Raw genomic sequence first — 19028 nt, forward strand, 5'->3', positions numbered from 1 at the left:
AGGTTTCGGTTACTAGCGCTCATTACGTATGGTAACCGATGATAGATGGACTATAGTAACTGCCCATACAAATTTCCCGCGAAGGTTGCAACTTGTCTATTTTGTAATATTATTCTTATGACACGCTGATGTCACTTTTTTTTCCACCAAGCGACGCTTGAATAATGCTTTTTTTACCTTCCTCCCACCTCCATGATAAGAAAAAATAAGAAGACCGAAAGTTCAAATGGAACGAGGGTGTCTGTGTTTCCATGACCACGAACGCCACAACAATATACGTTGTACCCGCGAGTCTTGCCAAATATAAGTACATCCCTGAAAATCGAAAAAAAAACAAAAAAAAAAAAAACAGAAATCGGCATCGATGGAACTGGATCGGCCGAGCGTCAGCAGATCGGGCGAGAGGCCAGTGACCCGTTGGAAGAGGGAACCAGAGTCGCCGCAAGTGTTCACGGACTACCCGAGCACGGATCCCACCTCGAGGCCATCGTCGTCCTTCCAAAGGCCATCGTCGGGGCGACCGATCTCCCGTCGTGGACTAAAAACCGACGTTTCCGACTTTGGCGTGTCACGTCCCCCAACCAGCGGCCACAGACGCCCGCCGTCGCCCCTCCTCAACCGAATTCCCACGGCTACCTCGAGAACCGGCACCCCCCAGGCGCGCACCAGCTCCGGCCTGCCCAGGAACTATGTCCAGATCCTCGATCGGCCCATCACCCAACAAGGAATCGGCGTGCGCTCCGGCTCGGCGAGAGCCCCTCCACCCAAGCCAACCGATCCATCCAGGGAGATTCCGGATGACAGGCAACAACTCGTGCAGGTGAAGATGGACAACGAGGTGTCGCGCGACGACGAACACTACGAGGCAACAACGGTGGTTGATCCCGAGGTGGAGGCCCGGGCTCTGGAGGAGGTGAACGATGCCATCGAGGATGCCGAGAAGAGGCTCGAGTTTAAGCGCCAAATCTCGGAAAAATTCGCCAGCGGCGTGGACCCGGACTCGGGCATGAAAACCGAGCTGCAGGTGGAAATCGCTCTCATGCAGGAGGATTTGGACGATCTCTACGAGAGACGGGCCAAAATCGTGGAGAAGATCGACCTTTCCCCGGTGAGGATAATCGAATTTTTCAATGGTAGGCCGCGGTTAATCACACACATGTGTATGCATGTTTGTTTACAGATGAAGCAGGACATTTTGGACATTTCCGAGAAGAGGAAAAAGAGCGCCAGGAAGCCGGACGACGATGACGACGATTACGAAATCGAGGCGGATGTGGATGCAGCGGAGAAGATCGACGCGCAGCAGCAGGATTTGGAGTCGTTGGATGAATCCAACGGGGATGAAACGGTATCTAGGCCGAAAACGGCGAAAACCGGTATAAGTGATCGATCGGCTAGTAGGGATTATTTCCCCGAGTCCGAGTCGTTTGAGAAGCGAAATTACGACGATTTGGCGGATAAGATAAAGAAAAACGAGGCTCATCGGTTTATTAGCGTGTTGGAGGATAAATTGCAAAAATCGGGGAGTGAGCTTCGTTTCGAGGAAACTGACGACTCGTCCGAGTTGACAAAACTCCTCGTCGACGCCGTTTCACGGTACAACCTCGTCTTGATTAACAATGTCAAGTTGGTTTTTTTATAATACATGATTTTTGTGTCACACAACTTTTACTGTTTAATAATTACTATTGCATTACTGTTGCTTTTATTTTCATCCTTTGCAACAGTTTGTTGTTTGTTTAATTTAAGCATAAGTTAACTGTATACTTATTTAACATTAATGACATATTAAAGCAAATATTACGAAAAATAATACGTTATTTTTATGTGTTGGACAAAAAAAAAATTTCCATCTCGTAGAAAGTGTGTACGTGCAGTACCTACATACGTGAAATTAGAATTAGGAACGCGTAGTAAGTAAATTAGCTATGAATAATCGGCAGTAGTTTTTACTTTTGTTAAGAATACAATAGATCCTTTCTGTACAGTAATTTTTATGGAAGGGCCACGTCTGGGACTCGGTGTCATCGGCAGAAGGTAAATAAAATACTGTCGTATTTTCATTGGAAGTACAAAATTATTTCACAAAGTTTTTGAAACACAATTTTTTTTTATAATTAATTATAATGATGTTATTTAATTTGCTTACCTACAAAGAACTTTTAATTTCATCCCGTTGCTGAAGTATTAATTACAGTAAAAAAACAGCTAATTTATTCGTTAAGTTATAGTTTTAATTAAATTTTGTTATCGTTAAAAATGATTTAAATTCTTATCTTTGAAGTTTATTTATTCATGGATTGTAAAGGATGTCGATAACATAGGTATTTTACAATTGTTGTGTTTTCTACTATTTACTATACGTCAGTAAAAGGTATAAAAAAGTGAATGCATTTTTTATTTTGCGTACATACATACGTTCCACACAGCAACAATGAAAATTAAAGTATAAAAATCGGTGACGCACATCGGCTCTTTAATTACTATACCGGCTAAAAAAAAGGCCGTTTACAGTCAAACCCTGGTATAATTTGCGATTGTTATTTAAAAATAAACATAAAACACGAAGCGTTTGCCTACGCATCAACCATAAAACGTATACATGTATACGTATTTGCGGAGGCGACTTGATTCTTTCATCAATTAAAAAAATCAAGATTCATACACAGAGTTTGCAGACTGTCTGCATACGTGGCAACATCCCCTCTCATCGGCGGCCAAACAGCAGTATATCCTACCTACTAGCACTGGCAGTAGTGCATACACGTCGCCTGCACCTTGTACATGGTATAAACGGGCCGCCCCGGCTCAGCCAGGCCCCCGCTCTTTTATATTCTCTCTCTGCCTGCATTTGCTTACCGCTATATGCATTTTTTTATTGTTATACATCCGCAATCCACAATTATACCTATCCAAAGTCAGTCGCGATGGATGTTCAGACGGGTTTGGTCTATGTGGCAGTGGTCATAGTGTCTGCTCTGGTGATTGGATTTGTCTCCATTTTTGCCATGAAAGAAAAGTCCTACGAGGAAGCTATAGCCGAACAGCGGAAGCTTCCCGATGATCTTCTCCTGGGTAAGTTTTGGAGTCACACCCAGCCCGCATGCAGACATCTGTTGTATATCTGTGTCACATGCAATTATTATGTTTTATTTTTTATTTATTTATTTTTTTTTTTTTGTTCCAATCGTTTAGGGAAAAAAGAAAAAGTGAAAGAGAAGAAGAAGAAGCACAAGAAGAAGGAGGAAAAGGAAGAAAAAGAAGAGAAAACAGAACATGTCAAGTTTGAGGAAACTCCAGAAATTATGCCACCCGAACCACCTGTGCAAGTATGTTCAACATTCTTTTATACCCATACACATGAGCATCCTCATATACGCCTGTTAAATTATCATTGTAGATGTAAATTGTTCCCTGTAAGATAATAATTAATCAAAAGTGGAGCATGCATGAGGTTCTTGTAACCAAGCTTTGTTCGTAAAGTTACTGTTACTTACATTTACAATGTTTAAAATGGTCCAAGGAAATTGTGATGTCCAAGTAACATATTTTCTAACCTTATGTTCAACTTGTTACCTTGATTTACGAAGTAGTTGTTGCTTGTATAGTAGAATTTTCATTGAATTATCTCACGAAAAATGCTATTTCAGTTAATGTATAAAATGTCACACACGTCTAGGTCATTCAGAAGGACTTGAGAACAATGAAGTAGGTTCCAGTGTGCTTAACATTTTGTTTTCAATCATAAGTATAATATTACTAAAGACATTTCAGAGTATCATTTTACTTTGCTTTCTGTATAATATTGTTTGTCAAACGTCTTTTATTTTATAACTCTTAGGCTGTTGCCATAGCAACTGAAACTTATGTTTTCAATGACTTGGGTCAGAGATTGTATAGTGTTTATAAATTTTTTGTGCACTTTTTTTTTTTTTTAACCAATTTATATTTTCTTGATAATTTGTCACTCAAGGTTTAAAAAACCGCTTATATTGAATACAAATTAGTACTGATTATTATGCCTTGGTAAGTTTTTTCTCAACATGGTCGATATTTCGTAAAGTTTGGCTTTCTTGTTTTAATTACATTAAATTGATATGCTGTGAGTTTATTCAACATTCAAAGATATGTGTATGATAATTTTATACAAATTTAAATAAAACTGTCTTACCATTGTGATTATTTGATTACTGAAGGCATGAAATTTGTAATTGGCGTGTAACCTATTAAAATTTCTTTGTCAAGGTTTTGACACTTGAAATATAATGGGATTGAATAATAATAAGCGATTTTAAAACAACTTGACAATTTGGATTTTTCAGGTATTTTTGCTTGTCGAGAAGTCAAAATAAAAGAATCTGCAAGGTGAAAAAGTAAATTATTCAACTTGTGATGAAATGATTTAGTCGTTACTAAAAAATTTATAAACAAGTAATTTTTATGTTTCTGGTTTTTTTTTTGCTTTTTACGTGTTTTCAAGAAATACAAGTTTACAGAAAACATGGTGTTGATCACAAAATTTCTAGTTTTGCATGAAGCATTGCTCTATTTTCATTGCTTTGCTTGTTGTGTACTGATTGTATTATTTACTTAATCTGTGTAGCTAATAATTTGGCACCTTGTATTTTTTAAGAGTTTGCACATTAAAGCCCACACACAGGAAATGATAAATTTATTTGCATTGAAATAATAGGAAAATGGCAAGGGTGGTAAGAAGAAGGGAAAAGTTGAAAAAGTAAAGCCGATTCTTGTGAATAAGGATGAACCCGCTATTGTCATCTCAGAAACTAGTCCCTCACAACCTGCTCTTTTGCAAGAAAGCAATCACTTTGATGTTACTCAGCCAAAGGATGATCTTGAACTCATTAAAAGTCATAGCGTGAGTTCTTAAAAAGCTTTGCACATTTTCATTTTATTGCTTATTACTTGCAAAAAAAAAAATAATAAAAATAATTTTCTAATCCAAACAAAAATGATTAATATGAACTAAAAAATTAGAAAAATAACCAACACTTGAATCACTAACGCATGCACTGCATTTTCCATCATTGGCTATGATTTAATATCATTACGAATTCTAGCAAAGCGTGATACTTGGTTTAAAAGTGTGATTTTCAAATTATCTGAAAATTAAGTTTTTAGTGGAATCAACTGAGAAAATTACTTTTTTTTTTCAACAGCGAGAAAATTTACATCAAATCAGTCAGTCTGAAACCGCGTTGAACAAGTCGCCAAAAGAAACTCCAACTAAAATCAATAAGAAGAATACCAAGGAAAAGGATTTGAAGAAAAAGGATGAGCAAAAAGAGGAAAAGAAGGAAGCTGCTAACGTTTCGCCTTCTGCATCTGCGAATCAGCAACAAGCTGGCAAAGAAAATGTGAAGGAAGTTAAGGAGAAGCCAAAAGAAGTGGCAAAGGAGGCAAAAGAAGTGGCCAAAGAGCCAAAGGAAACCAAGGAAATCGTAATACCGGTTCAATCCTTTAACAAGGAATCCAAGAAAGTTAAAAAGAAAAACGATATTCTTGCTCAGATTGGTGAGTTGTACAGTTGATGATGGCTTATATATCTCTGGTTGTATTTACTTTGATTTGTGTATTTTTGCTCGAGTATCTCGAATATTTTACTGATAAAGATTATACCTTTGACCCTATGTATTCACTTGGTTAAAATATTATTTGACGCTATAAGCTTGTGTTACAAAATGGTCGATGAAGATAAAGATAAAAGACTAATCACAAAGATAAGAAAATAGTCTGACGTTATTCCTGTTTTTATCACAATTCAAAGTAAAAAAAACTTAATTTACAAAGCAACGAAATTTTTAATAGAACGATTAATAGAATCGGAAAAAAAAAAAAAAAAAAAAAAAAAAACGTTTGATGATACAGGAGGAGACAAGGATGGCGTGACCTTTTCGCTGCTGAAGCCTCTAGTTCAAAAAGCTGAGCTCAGTCGTAGCGAGATTCAATTTTTGATCGACCAGCTACTAAACAAGCAACAAGACAATCCCTTGGAGAACGCTGAATGGACCGAGAGCCGCGCCGATCCGATCATCAAGCTGAAGAAGCAACTTTCCGATAAGGAGAAAGCTTTGAAGGACGAACAGGAAGCCAGTCAATCGGTTCAGAGTAAACTGATTGAGCTCCGACACGAGTTAAACTCTGATCGCTCGCGACTCAGGCAGCTCGAGGAGGCCCTAACGGTCAAATCAGCCGAAGCCCAAACCCTCCATACCCGCATGCAGCACATTCTCGAGAGCCACGCTGCTGAGAAGCAGGGCTTTTCTCGGCAGATCGAGCAGCTCCAGGCCAAGATCGCGGAAGACCAGGCCATTATTCTCAAGATGCAGGAAGAACAGGGCCAAAGTCACGGACAGATGCAGCAAGAGCTCATTGCTCAGCGCAAACAGCTCGAGCTGCAGATCAGCCAGATGCGCGACAACGAGAACTCGCTCAAAGCCCAGCTTGCTCAGAAACATGCTGAAAACCAAGAGCTACAGAGCCACCACCTCAGCATTTCTCAGGAATTGCAGAACGCCATTGAAAGAAACGCCCATGATGCGGAAGACTTTCGACAACAGAACGCCATTCTGCAGGAACAGCTCATGCACTTGGATACCCAGCTGCAGGACGTTATTCGTCAGCTCAAGGTAATCAAAAAATTACTTTTGCTGAACGTTACCATTTTTCACTATGTTGAACTCTTTTTTTTTTTTTTTTTTTTTCTTCTTCCTCCCATCTACAGGATTCGCAACGCGCTCAAAGCGATTTGGAGCACAGAATTGCGAATATGCACCGTGTAGAACAAGACTTACAAAAGCGAGTTATCCGGCTTCAATCTGAACGTGACGCGGCAATGGCTGAAACCAGTCAGCTCAACGCTCTCAGAGAAGAATTAGAAAAAGTATATCAAGAATTGAGTCTCCTCAAGTCTGAGCAGTCCGAGTCTTCAAATAAGACTGATGACAGTGAAAATCTTGCTGAATTGCGATCTTTGTTGTCAATGAAGGAGATTGAGCTAGATGTTACTGGCTCAAAACTCGACGAAGCTCAAATTGATTTAGATAAGGCCCAATCTGACGTTGAAACTTTGAAAAATCAGTTACATCAGGTTCACCAGCAGCTCGAATCGGCCAAGAGTGAAATGATAGAGGCACAGGACAGTTGCAAATCTTCGCAAAGCGACTTATATAAATGTCAAGAGGAAATCCGAACCCTCCAAGATGTTTTGTCCAAGACTCAAGCGGAATTCTCCAAAATTAAAAGTACAGTCAGTTTCACCAAGGATTCCAAGTTTGCGGAAGCGGAATTGCAAATCATCAAATTAAAGGAGGACAATGATAGACTTGCTGCACAAGTGAGTATGAAAGACCTTGTCGAATCGATTGACATACAAGTTTCTCTATCAAATTTATTGCTATATTTGATTTACAAAACTTACGTGTGTGTAATTTCGGCAGATGCAGAATGTTTTGGAGTTACAGAAGGAGGTACAGCAACTTCGGGAAAAAAATGAAACCTTAGTTTCTCAACTGGCAAACTCCACACAACGTCCAGCAGTAGAAGGTCGAGAAAATGGAATTGAAGCAAAACTTGAGAAAAATAGCGTTCAACTCGTTGAAAGTACAAACGCGTACGTAAGATTTGATTATCAAGTTACTTTGTAAACTTGTAAATTGAGAAAATTTTCAAATGATTGTTTGTTTCAGTCTGCTTGATAAAGAGCAATTCACAGCATTAAATACAGCATTATCACAAAAGCAAAAACAACTTGAACAGCTCAATAGTCAGGTGGAATCTTTAACGAGTGAAATCAACAAGAAAAACAAATTAACCTCGGAATTACAAGATGACTTAGAACGGCAAAGATCTAAAAATGACGTACGTTTGTTTTAAAGATTTTTAAAATCAGATATATTGCAGAATGCTTCCATCACTTTAATCAATTTCTTCATCTACGATACTTGATTTTTTAATATAAAATAGTGTCTCTTTAAAAATCTCACTTAAAGTAAAATCATCACACTAATTAACTTGACATCCACTAATTCACTTGATCATTCTTACGATCATTTTTTCCTAACTACAGGATTTACGAAGAAAAAATTGGAAAGTGATGGAAGCTCTGAACTCGGCGCAAAGTGAAATTAGAAACGGTCAGGGAGTTGAAGTAAGTTAATTATTCATCATGACTGAGTTTATGGATTTCATTTTTGTTTACAATCATTACCAGATAACTAATTTACGTGTAGTAAAGCTCGAGGTTCAAGCGTTAGTTATCTAATAAAAATTTTTTTCGCAACTGTAGGCTGGAATGCAAAAAATTAAAATCGAAGAGCACGAAGCCACTAAAGCTTTGCTTCAAAGGATATTCCCAGAAATCAAAGTGTTGGAAAAATCACACGATAAGTGGATAAAGTCGTTTGAACAACAAGCGTACATGATTCTACATGCATTAAAAACAGTTCCCAAGTCTGACGATACCTATATAAACTTGGAAAACACTAACAAAAAGTTGGAGGCTATGGTTAGCCACTACAAACAAATAATTGATGATACGGTAGCGTTGATAGTCATTTTGTTTTACGAAAAAATTTATCTATTTAAAAGTAACAAGCATTATCGTTATTAGGAGGGAATGTTGAATAAGCTTCAAAATCACATAGAATCAGAAGAAAAGAGGTGGCAGGCCCATTTTAATAAAAAGGAAAATGAAGTATCTAACCTTAGGCTAGAAATATTCACTCTTCAGACTAAATTGTCGTCCAACAACGAGGTAGTTGCAATATTTTTTATGAAATGTATAACAAATAGTATTTTGTATTGATTAAAAAAAATTTTTTTTTTAGCTTCAACAAAGAATAACAGAATTAGAAGCAAGTTTAGCAGAAGTAAAATCCTTAAAAGACAACACAAAATCCGAATCACAAATGTTCCACACGCAATCTCCAAATCGAATGGCGGATCTTGCGCTTTTAGAAAAACTTCAAGAGGTAACGATCGTTGTAAATATCCACACAATTTGCCTTGTACACAAAAGAATGCAATACTTTTTTTTACAGGAAAAAGCCTGGTTAACACAACAGTTACAAAATGAAAGTACTCAGCGAGCGGTAATGGATCAAGAGTTACAAAAGTTGCGCAAAGTAGTAGAAAACAGTGAGTCGAATTTGGCACAAGAAAAAAAATTTGTTTCTCAGCTACAGCGAGAAATATCACAAATTAAGGTAACATATTTCTAAACAAGTTTTTCCACATTAAGTACTGTTTTTAAATGAGACAAATCTTTTTTTTTTTTAGAATGAAGTTTGTGTCGGCATTGGTAGTTTAGACCAGTCAACATTGAATGGTCCTTCTGTCACTGATACTTCAAAATCCGAGGTGAGTATATAATACACCAAAGTGTATTAATAAGACCAACGGACAAAAAAACTTTTTTTTTTTTTTTTTTTTTTTTAATTCATCCATTCACAGTATAGGAACGGCATAAGTCAACAAGGGTTGCCAAAAAATGCATTTCATAATAATCAAACGATACTATTACTGTCTGCTCAAACATTTAAAACATCATCTTGATTGACACTGAACTACTGAAACAATACAATTGTATGTGCTTTATACAATGGAAATGCTTACAAAACTAATCCTGTAGAGTATGATAATCATTAACCATATCATTTGCATCTCATTTTAAATGTTTGAAGCATTTAGAAATGGAAAATAAGATAAATTATCATATTTTGCCAAGATGTATGTTCATACTTTAGGTTTGAACATTAAATAATATACGTCCATAATATACAGCCAATAGGAGCACAATGTCTGATAGCTGCCTTAGAAAAAACCCTTCGCAAGAACGCTGAGCTTGAAAACTATTCTATGACCGAGCCAAATAATTCCGTTGAATCTCGGCAAGACGTCGACTGTTCCCTTACCTCGAACATTGCTTCCAATTCTTGTCTTTCGAAAGATAACGCATTACAAAATAGCTGCAATTCGTTGAACGGACAACAGAATAAAAAGCACAAGAAAAAGCGGAAGGTAAACTGAGAAGTACAGTTAAAAAACGTCGTCAAGTTCGTTTCAATGTCTGATATGTCTTATTGCATTTTTAGTTGTAAGACGTGTGAACAAGTTTTTTTTCCAATAATCGTTTTATTACTAGGTATATTACCACGTCAAACTTAAATAATATGTTTCAGTACAAGGTTTAATTTATCGAAATCATATTGCATATGGTTGTAGTTATTGTTGGGTATTAGATTTTTTACATAAAAACGCCATGCTTGTATTTCATACGAAAATTATCAAAACATCTATGGTAGAATTTTTTTTTGTACTTGTTTTTTTTCTAGATTCGATTTTTTTTTTTTTTTTTACTTGTTGACAACATATAAATATTAAATAAATGTTCACTCGAGTAAGATTTCGTTTCACCAACTGACCCAATTTGTTGAAATAACTTTTCACTCGTATTCAACCTCGATGTCTAAAAGTACTAGGTAGACGATCTGTTGACATCACTGAGCGCGAAACTGAAGACTGTACTAAAAGATTCCCATAAAAAATTTTATATATGGTAATTACAAAATTTCCCAGTGTTTGTTCTACTAAACAGTAAAAGTAAGTTAACGTTTGATGACGAAAGCACAAAAATGGTATTAGAAAGATTATTTCAAGCTACTTAAAGATTATTCGCAAAGTCACCGCAATTCACCTATACCTAAAATCAAATATGACAAAATGATGAAAAAAAGACGTGTGAGTTGAAGTGTAGCGCGTACTTGTCAGAAAACATTTTTTACACAGCAGTGCCATCATTAACATAGAACAGTTGTGTCCATTAGTTTAACATTTTTTAGCAATAATATGTTCATTGTGTTTTGGTTGTTCTGACAGTCCACTAAGAATCCCACGGCTAAGAGACGCAGATTCGCAGGTACGCAACTTAAAAAATGTGATTCGATCAATCAGCATTAGCTCGTGCCTTTTTTATTAAATGCGGGTCCATGCTAAGGAGCTAGTGGTTATTTTCTTTAATTTTATTTCTTTCCAATTATTCAACTCATGTTTTTCAATGGATGCTCGTTAATAATCAGCAAAAGTCAAAATTCATTCATTGTAATATTATCATCGTAGTTGATCATAAATTTTATTTTTGATCACCCTGCATCGATGAACCAATTTTTTTACAATTTTTCTTTTTTAACCCGCAAGTCACTCTCAGCTATCGACTAAACGTAAAACATATTAAAATTGGTACAAGCATCAATTTAACTTGTTTGCCTTTTTAAAATAACAATTGTTTTTGAATCTAAAAGTTATTTTAATGCAACACATAATTCTAAACATAACTTAAAATAAGTGTGATTGTGTTTTACACTGTTATATATTGTTTCTGTGTATTTTTTATTTTCATAATTCCCTTTGTGTATCTCGATGTGTACTTCAGCACTTGATTATTTGTTTTATTGTTTATTAATGACGATTGATGTGTGCAAATCATATTAAGACTGAACCGAGAGTGACTTTTACTTCTAGTTTTTACAGAAAGTACGTATTCTTGAATGTACACTAAATTTAAAATACTTGTATGATTACACGACCTGATTGCATTTTAAACTATAATATCAATATTTTAAATAGTAATTAGTTTAGAACAGCCAAAGCCAATAAGCAATTATTAAGCAATACTATTTTATTTTTATTTTCAATAGCACAAACACTGGGGTGATGGGTATAAGCACATTCACATTGTGTAATTGATTACCCAAAATAAATGAAAATAAACATTACTTTTTCAAGTAAAGCTCTATAGTAAAAGTAAGTTTCACTAAAAATTTACAACTCACTATTATTTTTTTGTATTATATTTTTTTTTTTTTTTTTTTTTTTTTCGTTATATTTTTCATTTTTATGCAAAATCAATATCAAATTAACTTGACGTTGTATTAAAAAAAGAATTATTCGAAAAATTATCAATCAATATTAATTTTGTTGCTCTCAACTATTATGCATTTTACAGGACGTACAGTACTGCACATTTAAATGTTCATACAAAATTAGCATTTTGTGTTTCTTGAATTTCTGCCTGGCCTAAATCATGTACCCAAGCATTCATAGCTTTATAATTTTGTAGTTTTGTGTTGCACTGCATAGTTACATGTTGCACTTGTGTATTTCAATATTTGTTTAAATGGTTAAGAAATGAATCATATTTTACTGCATTCTTGTGTAAAGAGAATGTGTTTACCACAAAATCAATGTTGTTAGGATTATTTATATGATCAACATTTGTAAAATATATTGATGAATCAATTAATAATCAACTTTGCATACATTTAAATAAAAATATGAATTTGTTCTTTTGTATGACTATATGTTGCATAAAATAGATTGAATATGTAAATTTTCATAAAAATGTTATGAATTTCAGGGTGGTTCCGGAAAAAAGTAGCATTGAAAAGTAAGCCGCATTAACGATGTCGAGGGACAGGCAGAAAGAAAAAGGAAGAAAAACGTGTCAAATGCATGCTTGGTCATGCTGCAAAAACACAAATACACAGCAGTAACACTTGAAAAAATACGGATAATGTTTATTATAAAAATATAATATTTTATTATATGGATAAAGTATAAACAACAATGTAGTTAGTAAAAAAAAAAAAAGAAAAAAAGAAAAAAAAAAAAAGGAAAAAAAATCGCAGATTATTGAAAAATGGTGTGTGTGTACGCGATGTAAACTGAAGGGCAGTATGCATTGAGAAGAGATTATTTTTTGTTATTCAGTATGCATATATATATATAAATTGTACGGTCTAAAGAGTGTAGCGCATCCATATATTTGCGATCAGTTTCAACGAAATGCACTTGATTAAATAAAATCCTTTTGATGAAGGGTCGAATGAGCAAAGTGAGCGAGCGAAACAGCTACGTATAAGCATAAGTGACTTGAATTGAATTTGAATACGAAAATATGAAAAATTGTATCACACATGAATGAACTAACGTAAATGAAATGCATGTGCAATAATAAAAAAGAAGATTTTTTTTTATCTTCTTGAGATATATTAAAAGAATTTTTAGTCAAATTTTTAGCTCAGAGAAATGATTTTTATTACTCTACTTTTAATACTATATAACCAGTTGCCAAGTTATACTCCAGAAATACTTTCAAGGATCTTGTGAAATGTTTCTGATGTACTTTTAATCTGTCGACTTGGCAATTATTTATCAGATCATATTCTTTTTACAAGTTTAATAATGGAAATTGCAGAATTTTTGGTTAAAAAATGTTGAATTGAAAAAAAAGAAAAAAAATACAATTGTTGATAATTATAAAAAATCAAGTTTTTCATGGAAATCATAATTGTGAATAATTTTATATGTATTTAATTTACAAATAAATTACTTAAAAGCTGCCATTTCATTAATTTTAAAACAAGTAATGTTATTCAAATCATTTTTATTTTTCGATTAGTTTTTACCCTTATTTTTTTATTTACTATTTTTTTGTATTTAAAAGTATTAAAAAATAAATATTGCAGAGGTAAGTGGTGAGCGGAATCGTAACAACTTGAAATAGAAAATAAAATATTTATTCAACAAATCTATCAACATTTATGTGCTACTATACTGAGATTTCTACTATTTACAAGTTTTATGTTTAAAAATATTTGTAGCCACATACCAATAAATCTTTTTAATGTATTGAATAAAAAATTGTTATCTACTACATTAATTTAAAAGTGAGAAACATATTTAATTGCGCATAGTTTGCAGGAAGCCAAGAATATAGCTCCCTAAATCTTCATCTTCATTAGTCCAAGAAACATACACACTTTTTTGATCATTCTCATCTTCATCAACTTTCACTAAAACTGATTCAACTGATATATTACCATCCACCATTTTAACTGTCCATCCTGATAATCGTTCTTGAAGGGGTTGTAAAAGTTTTCGAGCCGTTGATTGCGAAGATCCAGGATCTCGAACTTGTACAGCTGATGTGAACCTTACAGTATGTTTGGTGATGCCTACAGCTTTTGCGATCTATTGAAAAATTAATATAAATGGGATTGTAAAAAATCGAGAAATTTTAGTAAGGATGATTATGATTAATGGCTTACTTCATCAGCATCCACGAGACAAATACCGTCTTCTTTACACATTAATACACTATGTAATAATCGAGGTCTCTTGGGATCAGGGGGTAACGCCGAGTACATTTTTGCTTCAGATTTTAAAAGTGCTAACGAAGCATCAACAGGCATTTTCGATGTCGTGGTAATGACACATGTTTCTCCATTTGCTGGATTATAGCAATTTGTCCCAAATTCTTGCTTTATTTTCTCCTTTAGGTACTCCATTTTCGCAAATTCTCCATGAACGAGCATGACATTTTTTGGCTCACAGTACTGAATTAATTGCATGATACCTTTTGCATCGGCATGAGCGGAAAAGGACATGTACTCTACTGTCATTTTTACTTCGACGATTTGCCGATTTTCAAATTCGACCCTCTTTGCGCCATTTAGGATTTTGTGCCCCACAGTTCCTTGGACGCAAAAACCAGGCATAATGACCATGTTGGCCTCGTTTGGAGCCCATTTTTTAAATATTTGCAGTGACAAACCTGCGTGTAACATTCCAGGAGTGGCAAAAACTACCATGGCACCAGGATTTTCAATGTAAGATTTATCAAAAGGCTTAATATGCTTGAAATCAAACATATTTCTCTGAACAAAAGTTTTCTTGATCTTTTGATTTGTCCAAGTAATAAACATTTTATAATAATTATTGGCTTTTTCTGTCAGACCAAGGGCAAAGTAAACAGGAACTTTTAGATTCATTCGCTCCCAATAAGTTTCTAATAATATACACAATTCTTGAGCACGACCGAGTGCAAACACAGGAATAAGCACTTTACCACCTTTTTCAACGCAGTCATGAACTTTTTTCAAAAAGTCCCTTTCACGACATCGCTTTGAGTCTCTGATTGTTGTCGCGTAAGTTGACTCAGAAATAAGAAGGTCCGGTCGACATTTGTCGATCCAGGCTGCTCCCAAATGTCGATCGGGAGTCATATTGTAATCACCAGTGTATACTATCGATTGGGAGCCAACTCTTACCCAAAACATCGAGGCACCAAGTACATGACCAGCATAGTAGGCTTTTATTTCTAACTCGGAGTCAACCATCACCGACTGATGCAAAGTAACAGCAACAACTTTTTTCATGCAATCTTTAATCATTTGTGAAGTAAAAAAGTTACTTTCACCTTTGCGTTCAACCGCGACTTTTCTCATGTCCTCCAGTAATATTGGAGCAATTGCTTTTGTTGGATGTGTCATGTAAATAGGTCCCGAGTATCCGACCTTTAGAAAGTAAAAAAAAAAAAAAACAACAAGGTATTGTTGTTATCCTCTCCTTATAATACTACAAAATCTCTATTGATGATCTTACCATTTCAGTAAAGTATGGAAGGGCTCCAACATGATCCAAATGGAAATGAGAAATAATAACACAGTCTATGTAATTTGTTGCTGGTCCTTCTGGGACAATGTACGAAAAATCTGGGAACCTTCTCTCATCGTTGAAACCCATGTGCATGCCACAGTCTAACATTATATTTTTTCCACCCATGGACACCAGTATACAACTTCTGCCAACATCTTGTCCGGCACCCAAGGGTGTAACTTTGATGTCAGGCATTGTAATTAGTTTGATTCGCAAAAAAACAACTAAGGTAAAAACAACAGCTTTAGTATTCGCTGTGTCTATTCGCACCAAATCCACGTAATTACGTGGATATAAGGTTAGGAATTTTAAAGAAAAACGCTACTTTTTCAAATGAAGTATGTCCACGTGAAGTGAAGTTTGCACCCTTCGAGAATATATACATGGAGGAAGCATTGTTATATTGTATGCTCCTACCGCGAGACGAGATGAGAGAGACAAAAGACAAATAGCAGTACAACCTTTCTCTCTCTCTTACACGCCTCTGATTGGTTGGCCCCCTTCCGTATATATAGGTATAGTCGTATGCACGAGTGGCGGTCGTGGGGGAACAGAGTAGATACTATACCTATAAGTTCGCACCAGTGCTCTCAGAAGCACGTGACTACAAAATAACGTAACTATAAACATACATATCTGTAAGCACACTTGGCTTATCTGTATAGGTATACGTGTCTCTAAGGATACGTATCTATAAGTATACGTGTCCCTTGGCTTATCTGTATCTGTAGTAGGTATACGTGGCTATAAGGATACGTACCTGTAAGCTTACGTGCAAATTAAAGTGAATTGGATGTTTTTAGTTTTTACGTGCCCGTAAGTATACGTACACTCACAGTAGATTCGTTCACCTTACAATCCAGGGACGGTCGGGGACAGTGTGGGCGAGTCGGAGACGAAAGTGAACAAGTGCTCTCCTCCGATCGTCCGCGATCGTCCCTGACCGTACGCGATGCGCAGTTGTACACGTTAGGTTAGGTTAATGCAAAAAGTAAACAAACTTTTTTGTATTTGCACTTCTTTATTTACAAACTATTGTTTACATACAGCATTAACCTAACCTAACGTGTACAACTGCGCATCGCGTACGGTCAGGGACGATCGCGGACGATCGGAGAAGAGCACTTGTTCACTTTCGTCTCCGACTCGCCCAGACTGTCCCCGACCGTCCCTGGATTGTAAGGTGAACGAATCTAGTACCTTGATTCGCAAACCGCGAAGTTTGAATTCTTGAAGTAATTTATCGTATTAAAACACGAGGAACAACCATAACCATGAAATAAGAATATAATGATAAACAACTATCATATTAACAACTATTGAACAATGTTAAAATCACATTTTATGTTTATTTGTCATAAAAAAATTTAAGACTTCAAACTTCGCGGTTTGCGAATTAAGGTACGGCGAGTGTACCTGTAAGCTTACGTACCTGTAAGTTTACGTGCAAATTAAAGTGAATTGGATGTTTTTAGTTTTTACGTTCCTATAAGTCACGTATGCGTAAGCTTGAGCATAGAGTTAATCGATGCTTTCAGATTTTACGTGCCCGTAAGCTGACGTGGCTGTAAGTAAGCAACTTATCTGTAACCTGACGTCTTTTGAAGATTACGTGTCCGTAAGCTTATGCGTGCCTATAAGAGAACATGTGTGTGTATGAAAGCACAATTTTTATTTTTACTTGTCTGATACATAAATAAATATGTATATCTGTGGCGTCTCACATCTCTCGCGCTTCAGGCTCTACTCGCCAGGTGGCCAAGCCCCTAATAGTTCGCTCCCGTCAAGCGGCGAAATCCTGCACGATTTATGTATAAGCGCGATCGAGATAGTCTAAGCACACACCTCTTCTGTGTCTAAGGCAGGGAGCACGTCATCAGCGTTACTGATGAGTCCTGGTGTGCTCTCGGAACGAAACACCTTTATCTCTCTAATAGCCCACAAAACATTGAGGTGACAACCGACACTGTCTGTTTTGATGATAACATCTATAGTTATCTAAAAGATATCAATTAGTTATCTAGAGAACAGTTATCGAAAAATGATGTCTTGTAGTTGTCTTTTAACAGACGTCTACACGATAACTTTAGAAGGCAACTTAGTGTTATCTTTTTTACTGGTATCATTTTGAAGCGTTGTCAAAATGTTATCGAAAAAATTATTTTTAAAGTTATGTCCACATTATCGAAAGAAAATATGCCTTATAGTTGTCTCATAAAAGACGTCTATGTGATAACTTTTAAAGACAACTTAGAGTTATATTTTTTGACCGATATCTTTTTTAAGTGTTGTCAAAATGTTCTCGAAAAAACAATTTTGGAGTTACCATATTTAATGTAGAAAATGATAACATTACGATAACTTACGATAAATAAAAATGATATCAATATTTTTATCTTATTCAGACATCATTATGATAAAGCCGGTGCCGCCGGTGCGATTGGTTGCGGTATATATATATATATAGGAGGTGCACGGTTCTTATATATTTTACGTGGATTATAACCTCCTTCTTTCTTGCATCAGCTGTCAAGCAGGCCACATCGGATCCCGTTCGCTTTTTGTCCAGCTCTCTTCGTCAGAGGCATCATCAAAAGGTTGTGTCATTTGTTTCAATAATCTATACTTAATCTTTTATTAATTTTTGTGCTCTCTGCTCTTCTTCTTTCAACTCAAAAGTGGAATTAGTAACTTTTGATAGAGACCTTCTATTAAATCAAAATTTGTCATCTCAATTTGTAAGTATTTGGTTTGTTTACAAATTACCTAGTTCTAGTTTAAGCATTTATAACTAAAAAACATTGAATATTTTTCTTTAGGAAAACAAAATTTTAAGCCTGGGAGGAATAAGTTTATCTAATACTATAAATAAGATTATGCCTACCATTATAACATGAACTGTGTCGTCAACTACTTAACTTGGTACGGTTTTCATAGAACTCTTGCTGTAATGGATCTCCATTTTCCATCGATAATCATAAGTATGTATTTTGATTCTGAAAACTTATGTATTTTTAAAAATTTATTAATCGCCAACATTTTTATAGGTGCTACACGAAAAAAAATTGCATCTACTGTATCAGATGTACAAGAACGCATTAAAGATTGGTTGCGTAGAACATCTGACAGGCAGAAAAAAAAAGAGGAGTCAATCAACAGCCTATGTTGTAATTAATTTTCTAATTGTGCTTAAACCAGTGATTCTTAAGTATGACATAAGTATAAAGTATTTTGTAATCGTAAAAAAACAATTGTAAAAAATACACTTTTAAAAATATCTATTATAATGAAGGCATCGTGCAATTTAAAGAACTACAGATACCTTTGAATTTAATGAATTGATTGATTAATTTATAATTTAAAGGCCATTATTCAAATGAATTATAAATTTATTCAATTTAAAGGTATCTGTGGTTCTTTGAGTTGCGTAAATGCTACTTCTATTATTTAATACGATTTAAACGATACCCTCAAGATATCATTTCATTTACACAGCAGATATCTGTAAG

General features: G+C 35.3%; 3 protein-coding genes across 3 annotated transcripts; 2 read left to right on the forward strand and 1 right to left on the reverse strand.

The window, feature by feature from the left end:
* Nucleotides 1-364: 364 nt before the first annotated feature.
* On the forward strand, nt 365-1793 carry LOC106644559 (uncharacterized). Its single transcript, XM_014360134.2, has 2 exons — nt 365-1108; nt 1181-1793. Exons 1-2 carry the CDS (start codon nt 365-367, stop codon nt 1640-1642), a joined length of 1206 nt encoding a protein of 401 aa, XP_014215620.2. The 3' UTR covers nt 1643-1793.
* An 860-nt stretch (nt 1794-2653) lies between these two features.
* LOC106644585 (uncharacterized) lies at nt 2654-13737 on the forward strand. Its single transcript, XM_089591702.1, has 17 exons — nt 2654-2787; nt 2919-3075; nt 3196-3329; nt 4694-4879; nt 5181-5535; nt 5890-6650; nt 6746-7357; nt 7461-7633; nt 7710-7881; nt 8090-8170; nt 8309-8560; nt 8633-8776; nt 8850-8993; nt 9063-9227; nt 9301-9381; nt 9805-10041; nt 12437-13737. Exons 1-17 carry the CDS (start codon nt 2785-2787, stop codon nt 12455-12457), a joined length of 3678 nt encoding a protein of 1225 aa, XP_089447828.1. The 5' UTR covers nt 2654-2784; the 3' UTR covers nt 12458-13737.
* Nucleotides 13617-16397, reverse strand: IntS11 (integrator complex subunit 11). Its single transcript, XM_014360171.2, has 3 exons — nt 15466-16397; nt 14130-15377; nt 13617-14052 (listed from the first exon to the last, which is right to left on the reverse strand). Exons 1-3 carry the CDS (start codon nt 15712-15714, stop codon nt 13762-13764), a joined length of 1788 nt encoding a protein of 595 aa, XP_014215657.1. The 5' UTR covers nt 15715-16397; the 3' UTR covers nt 13617-13761.
* Between the last annotated feature and the right edge of the window lie 2631 nt (nt 16398-19028).

The sequence above is a fragment of the Copidosoma floridanum genome, unplaced genomic scaffold (assembly GCF_036245765.1).
Source record: "Copidosoma floridanum isolate Cflo_tuat_1 unplaced genomic scaffold, Cflo_Japanese_pri ptg000013l, whole genome shotgun sequence".
In the NCBI taxonomy this organism is placed as follows: Eukaryota; Metazoa; Arthropoda; class Insecta; order Hymenoptera; family Encyrtidae; genus Copidosoma; species Copidosoma floridanum.

Bases quoted from the DNA above. Each gene is read 5' to 3' on its own strand.
- LOC106644585 (XM_089591702.1), top strand. The intron at 5,536-5,889 runs GTGAGTTGTACA...TTGATGATACAG, and splicing joins CGATATTCTTGCTCAGATTG to GAGGAGACAAGGATGGCGTG. The intron at 8,561-8,632 runs GTAGCGTTGATA...TATCGTTATTAG, and splicing joins AACAAATAATTGATGATACG to GAGGGAATGTTGAATAAGCT.
- LOC106644559 (XM_014360134.2), top strand. From the start codon at position 365: ATGGAACTGGATCGGCCGAGCGTCAGCAGATCGGGCGAGAGGCCAGTG. The intron at 1,109-1,180 runs GTGAGGATAATC...GTTTGTTTACAG, and splicing joins AGAAGATCGACCTTTCCCCG to ATGAAGCAGGACATTTTGGA.
- IntS11 (XM_014360171.2), bottom strand. From the start codon at position 15,714: ATGCCTGACATCAAAGTTACACCCTTGGGTGCCGGACAAGATGTTGGC. The intron at 15,378-15,465 runs GTAAGATCATCA...TACTTTCTAAAG, and splicing joins TTCCATACTTTACTGAAATG to GTCGGATACTCGGGACCTAT. The intron at 14,053-14,129 runs GTAAGCCATTAA...ATTTTTCAATAG, and splicing joins GTCTCGTGGATGCTGATGAA to ATCGCAAAAGCTGTAGGCAT.